Source organism: Mobula birostris, chromosome 24, assembly GCF_030028105.1.
Source record: "Mobula birostris isolate sMobBir1 chromosome 24, sMobBir1.hap1, whole genome shotgun sequence".
NCBI lineage: Eukaryota > Metazoa > Chordata > Chondrichthyes > Myliobatiformes > Myliobatidae > Mobula > Mobula birostris.
The window spans coordinates 43,088,112-43,105,333 of record NC_092393.1 but is presented as its reverse complement, the minus strand read 5'-3'; the positions used below and the strand labels follow the sequence as shown (position 1 = coordinate 43,105,333).

Here is a 17,222-nt window from a genome sequence, read left to right as displayed (position 1 = left end):
GAAGTATACTAAAAAAATGGATCAAAGTCAAACTGTGCTATCACTGAACCACACTCCAAATGATGGCCAAAACTAACAAATGAATATTGCATGTTAAATTATTTTTTGGTTGCATGTGGGCATAGAAGATTCCTGTTACTGAGACTGCTCAGTGTTGAACATCGAAATGTATCCGTCTGATTTGTTCTTGTAAGAAAAGACCATCAGTTCATTTCCATAAAAAAGAAGAAAAAGAGTTATTTACAAAGTTTTGAACCTTTCCTTTCTGTCAGAATACCAGCAAATTGCAATTCTCTGTACTATGACTTAACTCTCATCTCATTGCTTTTCAGATCTTCTGCGTTTAAAAATTGATGAGATTAATTTTCTTGAATAAAGACCATGGTACTGTGGGTAGCTCAGCTGAACAGGGGGATGGAAAGAGCTCAGAATAGTAGTGCTACCCAGTAGGCAGTTACTTTACTGCGGTAATCCTGAACCCAGGTGGTGTCTGGAGTCTATGATTATGGCACTGAGGGTGACTTAGCTGCACAAGTGGGGAGGAACAGGAGTCCAGGGATGATAGTAATAGGAGACTGGAAAAAGAGGGGAATAGATAGGTGCTTCTATTGCTGTAAATATAACTCCAGGATGGCACGAAGCCTCCCTAGGTCCAAGGACAAGGATGTCGCAGAATGATTTCAGAGGATTCTAAAGTGCGAAGGTAAACATCCAGAGGTTCATATTGGTACCGTTGACATAGATAAAAATATGAACCAAGTCCTGAAACATGAATGTAGAGAGTTAGATAGCAGAATAATATGCAGGACCTCTAGATTACATCTGGTGCCACAAACTTGTGAGCATAGGAACAGAGGTACAGATCCGATTAGTGAATGGTATGAAGGTGTTATCGGGCAGAAAAGCTGTAAGTTTCTGATTCAATGGAAGAGTTCCTGGGAGCTGTATGACAGCAGGAGGAATTTAATCCTGTTAATTGCAAGATGATGCACTTTGGGCGAACTTACACGAGTGGGACACACAGTATTGAGGAGTAGAAGGAAATTGAGGTACAAGTCCAATGATCCCCGGGGGTGCCTGTCTCCACTTGTCAGGACAAAGAATATAAAATCAGGGAAAGTTATGGTACAGCTGTGTAAAACACAGGGTAATCCACATCAGAGGTATTTGTTCGGTTCTGATGACCACACAAAGGGATGGGTGTGATTACAGGGGAGAGGGTGCATATATTACCATGATGTTGTTTGGGATGGAGTGTTTCATTTATGAGGAGGGACAGATGGGCAGAAGAGGCCAAGGAATAAGCTGACAGAAGTGCATAAAATTATGAGGAGTTGATAGTAGAAAAATGTTACCATCTCCGAGCTATCTAAAACTAGAAGGTAAAGGCTTAGTTAAAAGTTGTAGAGGGTACATGAGGAATGATTTTTTTTCCATTCAGAATCTGCTTGAAGGAGTGATGGAGGCTCTCACAAGACTTAAGAAGTTTCTAGTCAATCACATGAATCACAACACATAGAAGGTAGGTACAGGTACACAGTATTAGTATTGGTGGGTACTTGTGGTGACATGTACATAGTGGACTAGAGGGACTTTTCTGTGCACATGAATCTTTGACTCAGTTATCTCCCCAAAGTGTACTTTTTTGCACAGTACAGAGTGCTGTTGGAATTACTCTGCCTAAACACAAGAGAGGTAGTTCAGTATTGAAACGAACTAGATCAGGAAGCTGTCTCAAAATCTCTTGCAGGTTTCACTTAATCTCTGGCTTCCAATATTATACAGTCAAATGTATCGAAAAAATAAACTGGCATTTCTTCGCACCTCCTACCCATCCTTTACCACACAACTCACAACTCCATAACACTCCCATCCGCCCATTCACATCCACCCTCCCTACTCAGAACAAATGCTGTCAAAGGTATGGAAGTACATGCTGAACAACATTTCGAACTGAACTTGGGTTATATCAGGAATGTCTGATTGAATGAAAAAAAACCAATACCTGTTGTTGCAACTCTCTGCTTCGTGTCACAGACATTTCCTTCTCCTGGAGAGCGTTTGTATACCGCATTAATATCTGATAATTTTCTTCCTTCAGACGAATCATTTCATCATGGTGACGATTCCAGTCCATTTTCATTCTGCTTAAGTTAAGCTCAGCTGCCTTTAAACTTTTGAGCTCAGTCTTCAGTTGTTGATTTTGTTCTTCCATGCTTTGAACTTTTTCATTCAACCGATGCTTGATACATTTTTCTTCCCCTAACCATTTCTGAGCCTTCATTACCTCATTCATTAGAAACTGAATCAAATTCAAATTTCCTTTTTCGACTACAACCAAAGGAAGAAAATGGAACAATTTTCATTGTCCTTTCGTTAATACTTATTGTTGTGTTTATTGGTTTATGTACATCCATATTCGAAAACTCTAAGACCTATCAAATATTTGAATGGATAGAAGAAACAGATTCCTCAACGCTACTAAAAACAATTAAGTAAGATTTTTGTGGACCTCAATTTAAAGTAGGAAAAGATTTTCAAGTTTCTTAAATATTGTTGGAAACTACATCTAAATTCTAGGCTTTTTTATTGAACTGACATTTTACCTTTAAAGTTAATTTTGTTCCAGTTGTACTATTACAATTGCAGAACAACTCCAACAACTTGTGTTTTTGTCCCATTTGTAGCTGTTGCTCTTCCTGCAGATATGAGGATTAACTCTAAGAATTAGAAACCTTTCACCACTTACAACAATTCCCAGTCTCTGTTTTTCCTCGAAAAATGGTTCTATTAATAGAAAATCATTATTATTTACAGGAAAGGTAATGTAAATTTAATCATACCTTGGAGCTAACTAGCAGGCATTAGGTTATTTAGATAAGACTTACCAAGGCGGGGTTTAAACACTGAAGATGATTATTAATTAGATTATGTGTCAAGATGGTTAATTTCAAAGAATCAAGCAGGAAGGAGGGAAGAGAGGCATTGTAAAGAAAGGTGACAATGAGTATAATTGTGCTTTTTAAACTTGTAAACAAAGTTAATAAAGGTTACCCAGAGATAAGTGAAATTCTGATAGCTTTGTAAAATATAATCTTTGGAATAAGTGTTGAAGGGTCCCACAGGGACTAATAGTAGAATTTCTCCTCTCATTTTCCTTGGAACCTAAGCAATTAAAATTTGTAGTTTAGAATTATTTCCCTTTCCCCCAGTTTGTACTCGATGGCAAATGTGCTGAGAGAGCAAACAGGCCAGCAGCAAGGAAGATATAATTAGTTTATTGGAGTGAAAATCAGATGAAAGGTACTGCTCCAATTACTCTTGGTGATTTCTGCAACCAAGTGAATCTGTGTGATTACTGGGTCATTGTAGAATCAGCTTAGCGATAAAGCCCGACACACTCAAATAACCTGGCAGTCTCCCTGCCTTGGCAGGCACATAATGAGCAGTCACTTAGATTCATAACTTAGCAAGACAAAATAAATATAAGCAACTCAAAAACAAACTGAATTTTTGCAATTTCTAGAGAGGGATAATTATTATGAAGTCGTACAAGGCAGAAGAATGCAAAAGAGAAGTACACACAGCTCTACAAACAGCTGGCTTATTTGCAATGCATCTTCACCTTGAGGCAGGAAAGATTTTTGTTACACACCAGCGTTTTAAAAAATGAGAATATATCCAAATTAAGTGAAGCTTTTCTAAGAGCAGCATGCTTTCTTAAATACTGGAGGATTGCTACGTATCTGCAGATGGCAGTATGAGCTTGTGTAAGCAGGTCGGCCAGCACTATGGCAACATTTTCACTCAGAGCTTGAAAATATGAGCTGTGGTGTATCAGCCAGCTGTTGGAGTTCATCTCAGCTGGGGGTACAGTCAACCTGATACTGTCCTCAAACTTCATCAGCAGAAGCATGCAGGATATAGCCCCAGAGGGCACAGCCTCAGAATAGAAAGTCCCTTTAGAGCAGAGATGAGGAGGAATTCCTTTAGCTATAGGGTGGTGAACCAGTGGAATTCTTGTCACAGACAGCTGTGGAGGCCAGGTCATTGGATATATTCAAAGCAAAGCCGAGCAGGTCTTGATTAGGAAGGGCACCAAAGGTTATGGGGAGAAGGCAGGAGAATGGGAATGAGAGGGATAACAAATCAACCAAGATGAAATGACTCAATGGGCCGAATGGCCTAATTCTGCTCCCATGTCTTATAGTCTTATGGACGTTGAATAATATAGTGCTTGGGTTCAAATATTGTAATTAAAATTCCCAATCTCAGTGCAAGCTATTGTGCACAGCATTTTAATGAGGAAAGAGAGAGGGTGTTAGGGACAGAAAAAGAGATATTAGAAAGATCCAGAGGTAGACAGATATTCCTATGCATCTTAGAGAAATTGGTTGACAGAAGTTTTAGATGAACTGTGGAAGCAGAGTACTCTTTCTCACAGGTAATGCCCAACTTGGCATGAAGAATGCAGGATATGAACAATGGGAATAAGATGTATGAAAAGAAGCAAATAAAGATAAATCTTACCAAATATACTGCTACAATCCTTCGTGGGTTCTTTTCCAGTTATTAACGTGTAAATTTCAGGATTATAGAAACCTAAAGACTCCAAAAAGGCAACAGCTCCTTTCTTTCCACGTGTTCTCAAAAGATCAAGCATATATCCTAGAAATAAAAAAAAACACCAATGAGCTGGACAGGGAAAAATAATGGGAAAAAATGGTAAATGTAAACATCAAAGTTTTAAAATAATTTCAACTGGTTTGGCTATTTTAAAATCTTTTACTGAACTTGCATTTGGCTAATTGTTAGTGTGCATTTTACATGAATAAGTGCTGACAAAAAGGGTTATACATTCCTGGTTGTACCAGTGAAACCTGCTGGAACATTCAGTGTCCTGAGAACAGAAAGTCAGGAGTGAGGCAAATCCTACATTTTTCAAAAACCTACCGATTCTGTTGAATTTGCAGTGAAGACACATAGTTCAGCTCATAAAGAATGCTTTGATGTAACAGAATTGTGCTGCCAGTAATATTTTCCTCCACAACCTACCAGATAAGTCTATGACATTAACTCAAATCTGCTCCAGAGGGTCTTTTAGCTGCAGAAATCTGCTTGGATCAGCTTTGGCTGTAATTGCCTGTTTCACTCACATATTGAAGGGTGGCCAACGTGAAAGATATCTCTCTAAAATAGCTAACTGTCACGGAAGAATTCATGGCACAGGGGGCAGTGTTCCATTTCGAGGCAACAGAATTAAGGTACTTTTGAAACGAAACAAACAGCAACACAAATCCTTACCAGTTCTCATGCACCGGTGCTTAAGGTGAGGGGCAAATAGAATTTCTTCCTCATCTGTCTCTCCAATGACGTGACACTGGCGAAGAAAGGGTGTGACGTGGCAGGGTTGAACACTATTGGTGATTATGTGGCGTTGGCTTTCAATTAGGTCCCATATTGATTCTTCGTCCAGATCTTTTATTTCCTTGTCACTTGAGGCAATTTCATCCATGATCAATAACGGCTGAAAAGGGACATTAACAAACACCATTTTACTTAGCTGCAGTATGTAGGAGTTACTGGCAAAGAAAACATTTCCTGTGAGAAAGTGGAGGTGAGCCCATCCACTTGAACTGCTACAGTGAACACAATAGGGAGTTCTAGGCTTATAAATTAAAGTCAAACTGTTTATTCACTTCCATTGATGCTGCCTGACCTGCTGAGTTCCTCCAGCATTTCGTGTGTGTTATAAAGGAATTTGCTGTATACTTCTGAAGTTAGGAGAGTGTATGACATGGAGAGGATTTGCAGGCAGTAATGTTCCCATGTGCCGACTGCCCTTTTCTTCAAAGTAGCAGATTATGGGATTTTTTTGCATTTCACACCTGGCTTTGTGGCCTGTGAGTTTCATTAAAAATCCATTATAATAATCTGGTGTGGGGTTGGCTTTGAATGTAATGGTCCATGTAGATATGTCATTCAACGTGGCACACCGCAGTGAGAGGACAATCACCAAGTTCCCATTCTGTTCTCAAAATTCTTTTTGAGTTCTATTGCAACTATAACGTTTCATCATAATAACTAAAATTACTAAAAAGTCTAAAATATGCACAAAGACAAGAACAATCATTTTACAGTGACAATAGTTTCCCTGTCCATTCTCTAATGCCTTTATTAAATATTTTAGCATAAGACTTTATCTACTTGCAAACACTTAGCCTCATCTATCCTTATGAGCGCAGAGTGATTCCTCGGACTGAATAATGAAAACTTAGGAGCCTATTATTGGGCCTCATATTGAGCCAGTGTGTAGCAGTGATCAATAACTGCCAGGAAACCACTATCAAAGGTCAGTCCAATTAAATGTTCACAATTAAATGAGGAAATTGGAGAAAGAATACCAGCTGGAAATACAACAGTGTTACTAGGTGGAAATGTGAAGGCCGGGAAAGAGTAGAGATGACCGTGGCAGGAAAAATGGTAATTGAGAAAGGACATCTGCTGAGTTGCTGGATTGAATACATAATCCTCTCAGACTGTACGTACTAAATCACCTCCAAGGGAGCTTCACCAATTGATGATCCTACCATTCCCATGTTTTCTCCCATCTCCATGGTGCTGTTACGATATACATCCAGCTGTGCCAGGTTCCGGAATTTCGAAACTCTAACTCTCCAGAGTACGGATAGATGGCATGGCCTCCTTAAGGATTCAGGACCGTCCCACTAATTGGCTGCCATGTTTTGGCACAAGGATTTCGGTATATAAGGAGCACCTGAACAGAGGCTCAGTGCTCAATTGTAAGATCAACTTGGAATATGGTCTAGCGTCTTGTTCAGTGCTCAGTTCTCGTTTCAGTCTCGTACTGTGTTTCGATCCTAGCCTCAGATACTCCAACACTTGGGTCTTCACCATTCTTGTCAGGGTCTCTTGTCACAGGTGCCTGTGATAATTCAGTTGTTATTCAGCTTTTAGTCTGGTATGGAAACACCAAGGCCCTTGAATGGAAAATCCTACAAAAATTTCAGGATGCATCTCACTCCATCATGGGTAGAGACCTCCCAACCACTGAGCACATCTACCTGAAATGATGCAACAGGAAAGCAGCATCCATCATCAGGAACCCTCGCCGACCAGGACATGCTCCCTTCTCGCTGCTGCCATCAGGAAGAAGGTACAGGAGCCTCAAAACTCACACCACCAAGTCCAGGAAGAGTTATTACCCCTCTACCATCAGGCTCTTGAACCAAAGGGGATAACTTCACACAACATTACTTGCCTGATCACTGAAATGTCCCCATGACCAATGGATTTACTTTCAAGAATTCTTCATTTCATGTTCTTGATTTTTATTGATTATTCATTTATTATTATAATTTTTTCTTTTGTATTTGCACTCTGGTTAAACACCCTAGCAGAGTGGTCTTTCATTGACTCTGTTATTATTATTCTCTATTATTCTCTAGATTTATTGAGCATGCCCAAAAGAAAATGAATCTTAGTGTCTATGGTGACATATACTGTATGTACATTGATAATATAATTTACTTTAAACTTTGATGATTTTACTTATTAGAAACTTCAATTTCTACCAGTTCTTGGAGAAAACTGATGCCTACAAGATGGCTTTTTTGAGCAGTTTGTGGTCAAGCCCACTAGGGAAAAGATAATTCTGCATTGGCTGTTTTATAATAAACCAGATCTGATTAGGGAGCTTAAGGCAAGGGGACCCTCCAGAGACAGTGATTATAATATGATAGAATTCATCCTGAAGTTTGAGAGGATGAAGGTAAAAATGGATGTATTAGTATTACAGTTTGGTAAAATTAACTACAGAGGATTGAAAGAGCAGCTGGCCATCATTGACTTGAGGAGACACTAACAGGGATGAGTGTAGTACAGCAATGGCTGGAGTTTCCAGGAGTTAGTTGGAAGACACAGGATCAGTTCATCCCAAAGAAGAAGCTGCATTCTAAAGGGAGAATGAGACAACCGTAACAGACAAGGGAAGTCAAAGACAGCATAAAAGAAAAGAAGAGGTCATACAATATAGCAAAAGTTAGTGGGGAGATAGGGAACTGGTAAGCTTTTAAAAATCAACAGAAGGCAACTAAAAAGAAATAAGGAAAGAAAAGATTAAATATGAAGGTGAGCGAGCCAATAATATAAAACAGGATACCAAAATATTTTTCAGATATATAAAGAGTAAAAGAAAGGCAAAAGTGGACATTGGATTGCAGAAAAATGACACTGGAGAAGTGGTAATGGGGAACAGAGAAATAGTGCACAAAACTGAATAAGTATTTTGTGTCAGTCTTCAATGTGGAAGACACCAGGAGGATGCCAGAAATTTGTAAGTGGCGGGGAGCAGAAGTGAGTGTAGTCATTATTACTAAGGAGAAGATACCTTGGAAACTGAAAGGTCTGAAGGTAGATAAATCACCTGGACCAGAAACACTACACCTTAGGGTTCTGAAGAGATTGTAGAGACATAAGTAACGATCTTTCAAGAAACACTAGATTCTGGAATGGTTACAGAGGATTGCAAAATCACAAATGTCACTCTACGCTTTAAGCAGGGAGGGAGGCAAAATAAATTATAGGTCAGTTAAAATGACTTACTTGTTTGGCAAGATGTTAAAGTCTTAAGGATTAATTATAAATTATAGGTCAGTTAAAAGGTCAGTTAATTATAAATTAATTAATAAATTATAGGTCAGTTAAAATGACTTACTTGTTTGGCAAGATGTTAAAGTCTTAAGGATTAAGGATGAGGCTTTGGGGTATTTAAGGCACATGATAAAATAGATGGAAGTCAACATAGTTTCCTTAAGGGGAAATCGTGTGTCGCCACTTTGAGAAAATTACAGGCAGAATAGACAAAGGAGTGTCAATGGACACAATGTTTACACGGACTTTCAGAAGCCTTAGACAAGGTGCCACACATGTGGCTGCTAAACAGGATAAGAGCCCATGGTATTACGGGGAAGATATTAATATAGATAGAAGATTGGCAAACAGTGGAAGCAAAGAAGACCTTTTCTGGTTGGCTGCTATTGAGTAGTGTTGTTTCGCAAAAGTTGGTGTTGGGTTCACTACTTTACATGTTATATATTAATGATCTGGACGACAGAATTGATGGCTTTGTGACCAAGGTTGTGGACAATACAAAGAGTGGTGGAGGAGCAAGTAGTATTGGGGAGTTAGAGAGACAAAGGACTTGCACAGATAAAGAGAATGAGCAAAAGAAGTGGCAGATGGAATTACAGTGTAAAGAGATGTATGTTCGTGCATCCTGGTAGAAGGAATAAAGGCATTGACTATTTTCTAAAGGGGAAGCAGATTCAGAAATTGAAGAGGTAAAGTGATTTGGGAGAGTTCACGCAGGAGCCCTAAAGGTTAACTTGCAGGTGGAGTCAGTAGTTAGGAATCCAAATCCAATTGTTAGCATTCATTACAAAGAAGGACTAGAATATAAAAGCAAGGGTGTAATTCTGAGGCTTTACACGGCATTGGCCAGACCACACTTGGAGTATTGTGAGCAGTTTTGGACTCCATATAAGACATAGGAGCAGAAATAGGCTATTTGGACCATTGAGTCTGCTCCATCATTCCATTAAGGCTGATTTATTATCCCTCTCAACCCCATTCTTCCCATAACCTTTGTTGCCCTTACTAATCAAGAACCTATCAACCTCCACTTTAAACATACCCAATGGCATTGGAGAGGGTCTGGAGGAGGTGTACGAGAATTATCCTAGGAATGAAAGGGTTAACATTTGAGGAGTGTTTGATCGCTCTGAGCCTGTACTCATTGAAGTTTAGATGAATGAAGGGAATTTCATTGAAACTGACCAAAAATTGGAAGTGTTTAATGGTAGGAGAGTCTAGGACCAGTGGGCACAGCCTCAAAATAGAAGGACATTAGGACATTCCTTTAGAATAGAGATGAGGAGGAATTTCTTTCGTCAGAGGGTGGTGAATCTGTGGAATTCATTGCCACAGGCGGCAGTGGACGTAAGGTCTTTGGGTATATTTAAAGTGGAGGTTGATAGGTTCTTGATTAGTAAAGGCATCAAAGGTTCCGGAGAGAAGGCAGAAGAATGGGGTTGAGAGGGAAAATAAATCATCGATGATCAAATTGCGGAGCAAACTCAATGGGCCAAATGGCCTAATTCAGCTTCCATGTCTTATGGTCCTAAAACTGGAAAAACTCACCTCTTCACTGTTTTTTGAAGTTCAACATAAGAATCAAAACTTTGTATGTCTACTGTTGTTAATCTGGAAACCACGCAACATGAAGAGGCTAGAATTTGTTGCAATGAACATCACAGGGAATTACCGGATTCTTATTTGAGAGTACACTAAGCACGTGCAGAATCCTGCCAACCTCCGAACATACAAACTGATCCCTAGGAGGCACGTCAAATGGAGAAATTACTCTTTTTGTAGAATATACTATTGCCAAGCTATTAATTGTTGTTCTGGCATAATGTGTGGGTATTCTAATATGGCATACTAAAGACAGATAGGATTTCTTTGCTCTTATTTACAGTAGTTAGAGATATGGGGGGACATGTCCTTCCAAACTCTGACATCCAGATCTGTAAGAGCATCGCACTAATTGTTACACTACCATGGCGTAGGATATGAGCTATATTTGTTAAAGGCTCGATGTACGCAAGCACAGAGGTGAAAGGTAAATACAATTTATTGTGGTTTAGGGTTAACGTGGCTCAGTTTTGGATTGTTTTCTCTGAAGCATTAGATGCTGGGGGGAAACTTGATAGATGTTTATAACATCATGAGAAGCACAGATAGCACGGAGAGCCGGAATCTTTTTCCTGGGATAGGAATATCAAACATAAGAGGTTTCAGCATTAAGATGAAATGGGAAAGTTCAAAGGGGACGTATGGGGCAAGCTTTTTTTTTGTTTTACAGAAAGTGGCTGGAACGTGCCTCCAAGAGTGATACCGTGGATTCCGGTTCACTGGGACATTTTAGCCCAATTAGGCAGTTTCCCCATTAGTTGAAATTTCATGGAAATAGTTAATGTATAAAAAAGACTAACTGTGTAACAATTATGTACTTCAATGAAATACAGAACAAATTAGAACACTACCAATGCTACTACAGTACTATACAACTGTGAATTAGTTCCTAATACTTATCAACAGAGGAATTCATCTGCTTTGCATTCTTTTGACTATAAATGAACAAAATCAGTGCAGACATTCAGTGCAGACAATGGTCTGCCTTCATACAATGCTGTCGACGATTGCATCCTACCAATTCTCATTTTCATTGTAACATTCAAGATGTTACCTTCAAAATAGAAACTACCAACAATTTGAAAGCTTCAAATTCTTTGCAGTCTCTAACTTGTTGAAATGTGCAATCATTTCATTTTCACTCCTGGCTGTTTCTGGCATCTCAAAGCCTGAATACTTGAAACAACAGTGACAAAATGGTCTTAATTATCTTCTTAATTGTAGTGAGGCAATTCTAAATTGTCTTACTTATTTTGTCAACTATCAGTAACAAAAATAACTGCTTTTTGAACACAGACACACAGAACTGGTGCTATTTAAAAACACTTCGCTTGAAGCATGGTGCTGTGTCTAATGCCCATGCAAGTGCACGCGACTAATGCCAGTTAGAAATTGTTTAACAATAGTCTCCTGCCCCAATTAAGGTGCATAGTGTTCCAAATAAATGAAGGTAATCCCAGCAATTTTCTCCATTATTTTTTGTTCTTTAAGAGTTATCTCTAATAAGCCCCTGCCCCAATTGACCAGAATCCACTGCAGTGGAAACATAATTGTGGTTTTCAAAATGGTTTGAGAGAGGCACATGAATGCACAAGAAATGGAAGGATATGAATCATGAGAGGGCAGAAGGAATTAGTTTAATTTGTCACCATGTTTGGCACAGATACTGTGGGCTGAAAGGGCTGTTCCTGTGCTGTACTCTTCAATGTAGAAGAGACACGATTGAAAGACCTGACAGGGTTAAAGCAAGTGAACAGTTATGACAGTTAGAAATAATAGTCTCCTCGGGAGCTAGGGGTCATTCTTGGAGATAATTCCCAATTAATGCTGCAGCTGGTAAACAGAAACATCTGCCAACATTAGCTGTCTTTTCTCATTAGCACCCCAATCTAGATGCTTGTTTGATATTCATTAATGACACTGACCTTTGTCACACTTGGTGCACATTAATAACAACTATAAACATTTTATGATGTAAAGAGCTTCGTAATACAGTAGTTGACTTTAATTTCTGTAAAGCAGATGTGTACATACACTTAATATAGATTGTTTAGCATTTAAAGTTATTAGTCAACGGATGATGATTGATAATTTTAAGTCTCACAACAGCTGAAGGAATCAGCTCTGTTCTCCCCTCAAAAAATAAAACAATTTCTTTTGTCCAAAACTATGAATCATATAAATTATCCACCATTTGAATAAATGAATGTAAGTTAAAAACGTGACTAGATGGGAAGTTGTTGTTCACCAAAACTTGTAGAAAAATTGAATAAACCCACTTTTAATGACTAGGAGACCAAGAGAAGTGGAAGCTTCTGCAATATTCCCCATCTAACATAGAGGAATGGTTGGGTGATGCCAGTGCCTGATTAGTATTTTTATACTTGTACGTTTGTAGCCTTTTGCTCAGTGGAATTAGAAAGTTGTCTGATGTCATCAACATATATAAAACTCGTAGATTTCACATCCAGAAATTCCTGTCATGAACTCTACGGGATATACAGCTATGATCCTATCTGAAGTAATCCATGAGTTGCAACCAATAGAAACTCCAACTTTCTATGAACTAGTTTCTCTGTAAAACTGAAACTGCTGATGTAGCTTGCTACTGAATTTTAAAAATGTGTAAAAATCCATGAAATTACAAATGAGCAACCTCTTTGGAGCTCAGAAACTTGATTTTATCTGTTTCGATTAACATTCTTTCAGTTTAGCTGCTAAAAAGTTCCATGGTTTTTAAACTTTATAGCTTTCAAGGTCTCTTAATAAGGATTCAACATTTATCTCAATCCATACATGACCAAATTTTTTTCTTCATTCCCAGTTCTATTCTAAAACTTAGTTATGACTCAAGCTATTTGTTTCTTGCTTTACTTACTGCATCTGTTGGAATTCTACAATCTGAATGGCTGCTCAACCAGCTTGATAACATCACTGTAGTTTGAAACCTTCAATCCCTCTGTCTGTGACCTGGTTACCGTTGATGCTTAGAAAGGGGAAATCCAGGCTCACGGGTTTTGTGTGGCCACGTTTCTTCAAGGCTGGCAGCAGATCTTGCAATTTTAGCACTGATTGCAAGGTCTAGTCAGTCATTTTAGAAGTTAAACAACAGTTCCAAAGACCTTCTCAATATAAACCTCCGGTGCTGTTCTAAAAGGCCTCATGGAAGTTTAGCACAACAAATCAGAACAACATTGCAGAAACTAAGCAGCACAATATCAAGTGGTGAATATTGCACCATGTCAGAATCAGAATCAGGTTAATTATCACCAGCACGTGATGTGAAATTTGTTAACTTAGCAGCAGCAGTTCCATGCAAGACATAACCTAGCAGAGAGAGAGAAAAAAATAATAAATAAAATAAAACATAATTATAAATAAACAAGTAAATCAATTAAGTAAATTGAATAGATTAGTAAAAAATGCACAAAAACAGAAATACTGTATATTAAAAAAAGTGAGGTAGTGTCCAAAGCTTCAAAGTCCATTTAGGAATCGGACGGTGGAGGGGAAGAAGCTGTTCCTGAATAGCTGAGTGTGCCTTCAGGCTTCTGTATCTCCTACCTGATGGTAACAGTGAGAAAAGGAAATGCCCTTTCCTATCTATCCTACTGTGAAGCAAGTCCAGAAATACTTTGTTTTCATGAGACTCAATGTGTTATCCTGAACAATACTGTGTACAAATTTTTAAAATAAACAACATGGAATTTAGGAATGAAATAGCAAATCTCTGTCAGAACATGTAACCTCCCAGACAGCTAATCGCTTCTGCCTGAACATCATCCATATCACTCCAAACCCTGCAGATTCATGTACCAAAAGAACACCTTTTAAACACTGTTATCATATCTGCTTCCACCATGTCCCCAGGCAGCCCATTCTAGCACTTATCAGACTTTGTGTAAAAATTTTGTCCTGCATATTTTATAGAACATAAAACAGTGCAACATATCTCTTTTAAACTTTACTCTTAAACACATGGCTTTTAGTACTTAACGTTTCTACCTTGGGAAAAAGATTAGCATTATTTGTCACATGGATATTGGAAGATTCTGAGAGTCTAGCCTTTTTATGGTTCTCATAATTTTACATACTTTTATCAACCCTATATGCCCAAACTAATACAGCATTTAATTCAACAGCATCAATCATGAACATTTGATTAAAATTCTGTGCATTTCTGTAATTTGACATATACAGATCTCCATTTCTATCGCATTTTCTAAGTGTAGCATACACCCAAACTTGTTCTTAACCTTCATCACAGAGAAGGAAACATTCCCTTTCTAAAGTGGAAAACTTTAATTCTGTACCAGACCCTGGTGCAGAATTGAAATGAAGGCGGGAAACTGACCCTGGAATGACTCACAGGTGTAAACCCACGTTCAGCCTTTCCTTGTGGAATACATCAATACAATGACAAGTAAAAACATTTCTGATCCTAAAAAATATTTCTCTGGTAGGAGCAGGAATCGACTGAAACACTGATAAACAGATAGGCATTAAAAGCTGTATTATAGTAACAGGTATTAATTTCGATTGTCTCTCGGTTATATACATAGCAAACCCGCTTTGTAAAATGTTCATATCTTGCAGAGTCATATTGCTTACATATCAATCTTGATAATATTTAAAACCTTACAACGTCTTCACTTACTGCGTAAGTATGACTCCGTTTGAATAAACCAGATAAGGTGCTCTACTGCTGTACAATTTTTTTCCTACGCGAAGCAAGTAACACAGAATGCAGTTAATGGAGCTGTGAACTCAGAGAGAAGAGAAAACAAGGAAGTAAATGCCTTCAGGAAATAAAAGAAAATGCTACTGCTTTGGATTAACCCTTCAGAAGTCTGTGTTCGGAAAATACCTTTTAGCTTTCAATCTCTTTTATGTGAATGGGGGAAGTGAAAGGATACAGGTAGAGGAGGAGAGGATGGGGGTGTTGTGATGAGGACGAAGTAGTGGAGAGAGAGAGGAGGCAAAAGCAGAGGGGTAAGAGGCAGCGGAGGGGAGAGAGGAAGAAGGGATCAGAGGGCAGTAAGATGGGAGGAGAGGATGAAAACGAAGAGAAAGGAGGAAGTGTAGAGGAGAGGAGAGAGTGGAGGGCATGGGCAAAGGATAAACGCGGGGAGGAGACATGGGAAGGGGTAGTGGTGTGGTGGTGGCAGAGGTGAGAGAGGGGGATGAGTGGAAGTGAGAGGACAGGGGTGAAGGTGGAAGACACGATAGGTAAGGAAGTGAGTTGTGATGGAGGAGAAAGGGAGTAGATCAGAGGAGAAAAGGATGGACAAGGGGAAAGAAAAGGTGGTGAGGGACTGCTGGATGTAGGAAAGGGTAAAGGATCAGAGAGTGGAGACAAGGCCGGGAAAGAGCGGGAACAGGAAATGAGAGAATGTTGGGAAGAGGGAGGGGGGTAGGAGAGAGGAGAGGTGGAGTGGGGTTAAATAGTGGTGGAGAAAAATATGAGGAGGTGTGACAGGATGAAGGAGTGAGTAATGGAGAGAGAGAGGCGGATTGGGGTGGGGGCTCTGTGGAAAGAAGCAGGGGTAAGTGGAAGGAGAGGGGGCAATGGTAGGGGATGATGATGAGGGAAGAGGTAAGGATTTGGAAAGTGAGCAGGATGGTAGAGGAAGTGGAAATGGGAGAGGAAGGTGGTGAAGAAGGAATGGCGGGAGAAATCACTCTCCATTCCCAACTGCCTTCCTCCCTCTCTCACCCCTTTTTCTTCACCTCTTCCATCTGCCTAACCCCCCAAGATTAACCTTGTACCCTTTCTCCTTGCCCTTGTCTTCCACTCTATCCACAACTCTTCTCCCTCCCTTGCCACTTACCCTTCCCATCTGCCCTCCCTTCACCCTTCCTTGCTTATGATTTAAATTTAAAATGATCTGATTTACTGAATTGTAGAGATATTATATTTGCCAGAAATGATTCCTCACTCTAAGCTTCCACTGCCAGAGCATCATAGTGTCCTACAGCACCAAAGTGAGCTCTATGGCTCACGACATCTATGCTGACCTTGTTACTCATCCACATTAATTCTATTTGCCCCAGATATGGAACCTAACTCTGTCTTTCTATGGCTGCCTATTCATAGGCTTTCTCATTCTCAAATACAACAATCACCTCTGATTCCAGCAGCTCCTCTGTCAACACATTCCAGAAATTTTCCACTCTTCGTGTAAAAAATTTCCCCTTAGAACTCCTTTAAAATTCCTTCCTTTAATTTTGATACCCTGGCTGGGTAAAAGATTCTGATCACCTATCCTATCAGTGCCTCTAATCATTTTATGCACTTCTGTGAGGTCATCAGTCCAGAGAAAAAGAATCCAGCCCAACCAATTTCTCCTCATTACTGTGGTCCTCCAATCTAGGCAACATCGTGTTGAATCTCCTCTGCACTCTCTCCTGCAGAACCACATCCTTCCTCTGGTGTGATCACCAAAATCACGCACATTGCTTCGAAAGCAGTCTACTTGGTGTTTTCCAAGGTTGCAATATAATGTCTCAACTCTTACACGGCTTCTTAATCAATGGGGAGAAAAAATAAAACATTCAATGAAAAACTGAAAATTTCTTAATATTTCTTCGCCTCTCCTCAATGAAGCAGATCTCTTCAGTGATACGTCTTAAACTACACTTGTGACGTACTTTAATCAATATCACAGTTTTGGAATCCAGAATACAGAGAGGAGCAGGACTTTCAGCCCACAATGTTGTGCTGAACTAATTGAATTGGTAATGAAATGCCCCACTAAACTAATTCCTTCTGCCTACACAATGTCTATATCCTTCATTCTTGAAAGTCTCTATTGTGTTTGCCTCCGCACTGCCCACGCAGTGCATTCCAGGCATCCGCCACGCTAAGTAAAAAAAAACTGTCCTTGGACATCTCCTTTCAACTTATCAGCTCTCATCTTAAACGCATGTCCTCTGTATTACACATT

At 39.3% G+C, this 17,222-nt stretch overlaps 1 protein-coding gene across 4 annotated transcripts in view; it reads right to left on the bottom strand.

Annotated features, from left to right (window-relative positions):
* card14 (caspase recruitment domain family, member 14) overlaps positions 1-15,046 on the bottom strand; it is a 64,691-nt gene extending 49,645 nt beyond the window's left edge. For 3 of the 4 annotated variants that reach the window (XM_072242412.1, XM_072242414.1, XM_072242415.1), the window contains exons 1-5: positions 14,933-15,046; positions 13,154-13,602; positions 5,305-5,527; positions 4,531-4,668; positions 2,006-2,331 (exon numbers count right to left, since the gene is read on the bottom strand). In XM_072242412.1, the coding sequence (XP_072098513.1) occupies positions 2,006-2,331; positions 4,531-4,668; positions 5,305-5,527; positions 13,154-13,207 (741 nt within the window). In that variant the 5' untranslated portion in view covers positions 13,208-13,602; positions 14,933-15,046. The remainder of the gene's footprint in view (positions 1-2,005; positions 2,332-4,530; positions 4,669-5,304; positions 5,528-13,153; positions 13,603-14,932) is intronic. The other variant, XM_072242413.1, reaches the window with a different exon arrangement.
* Between the last annotated feature and the right edge of the window lie 2,176 nt (positions 15,047-17,222).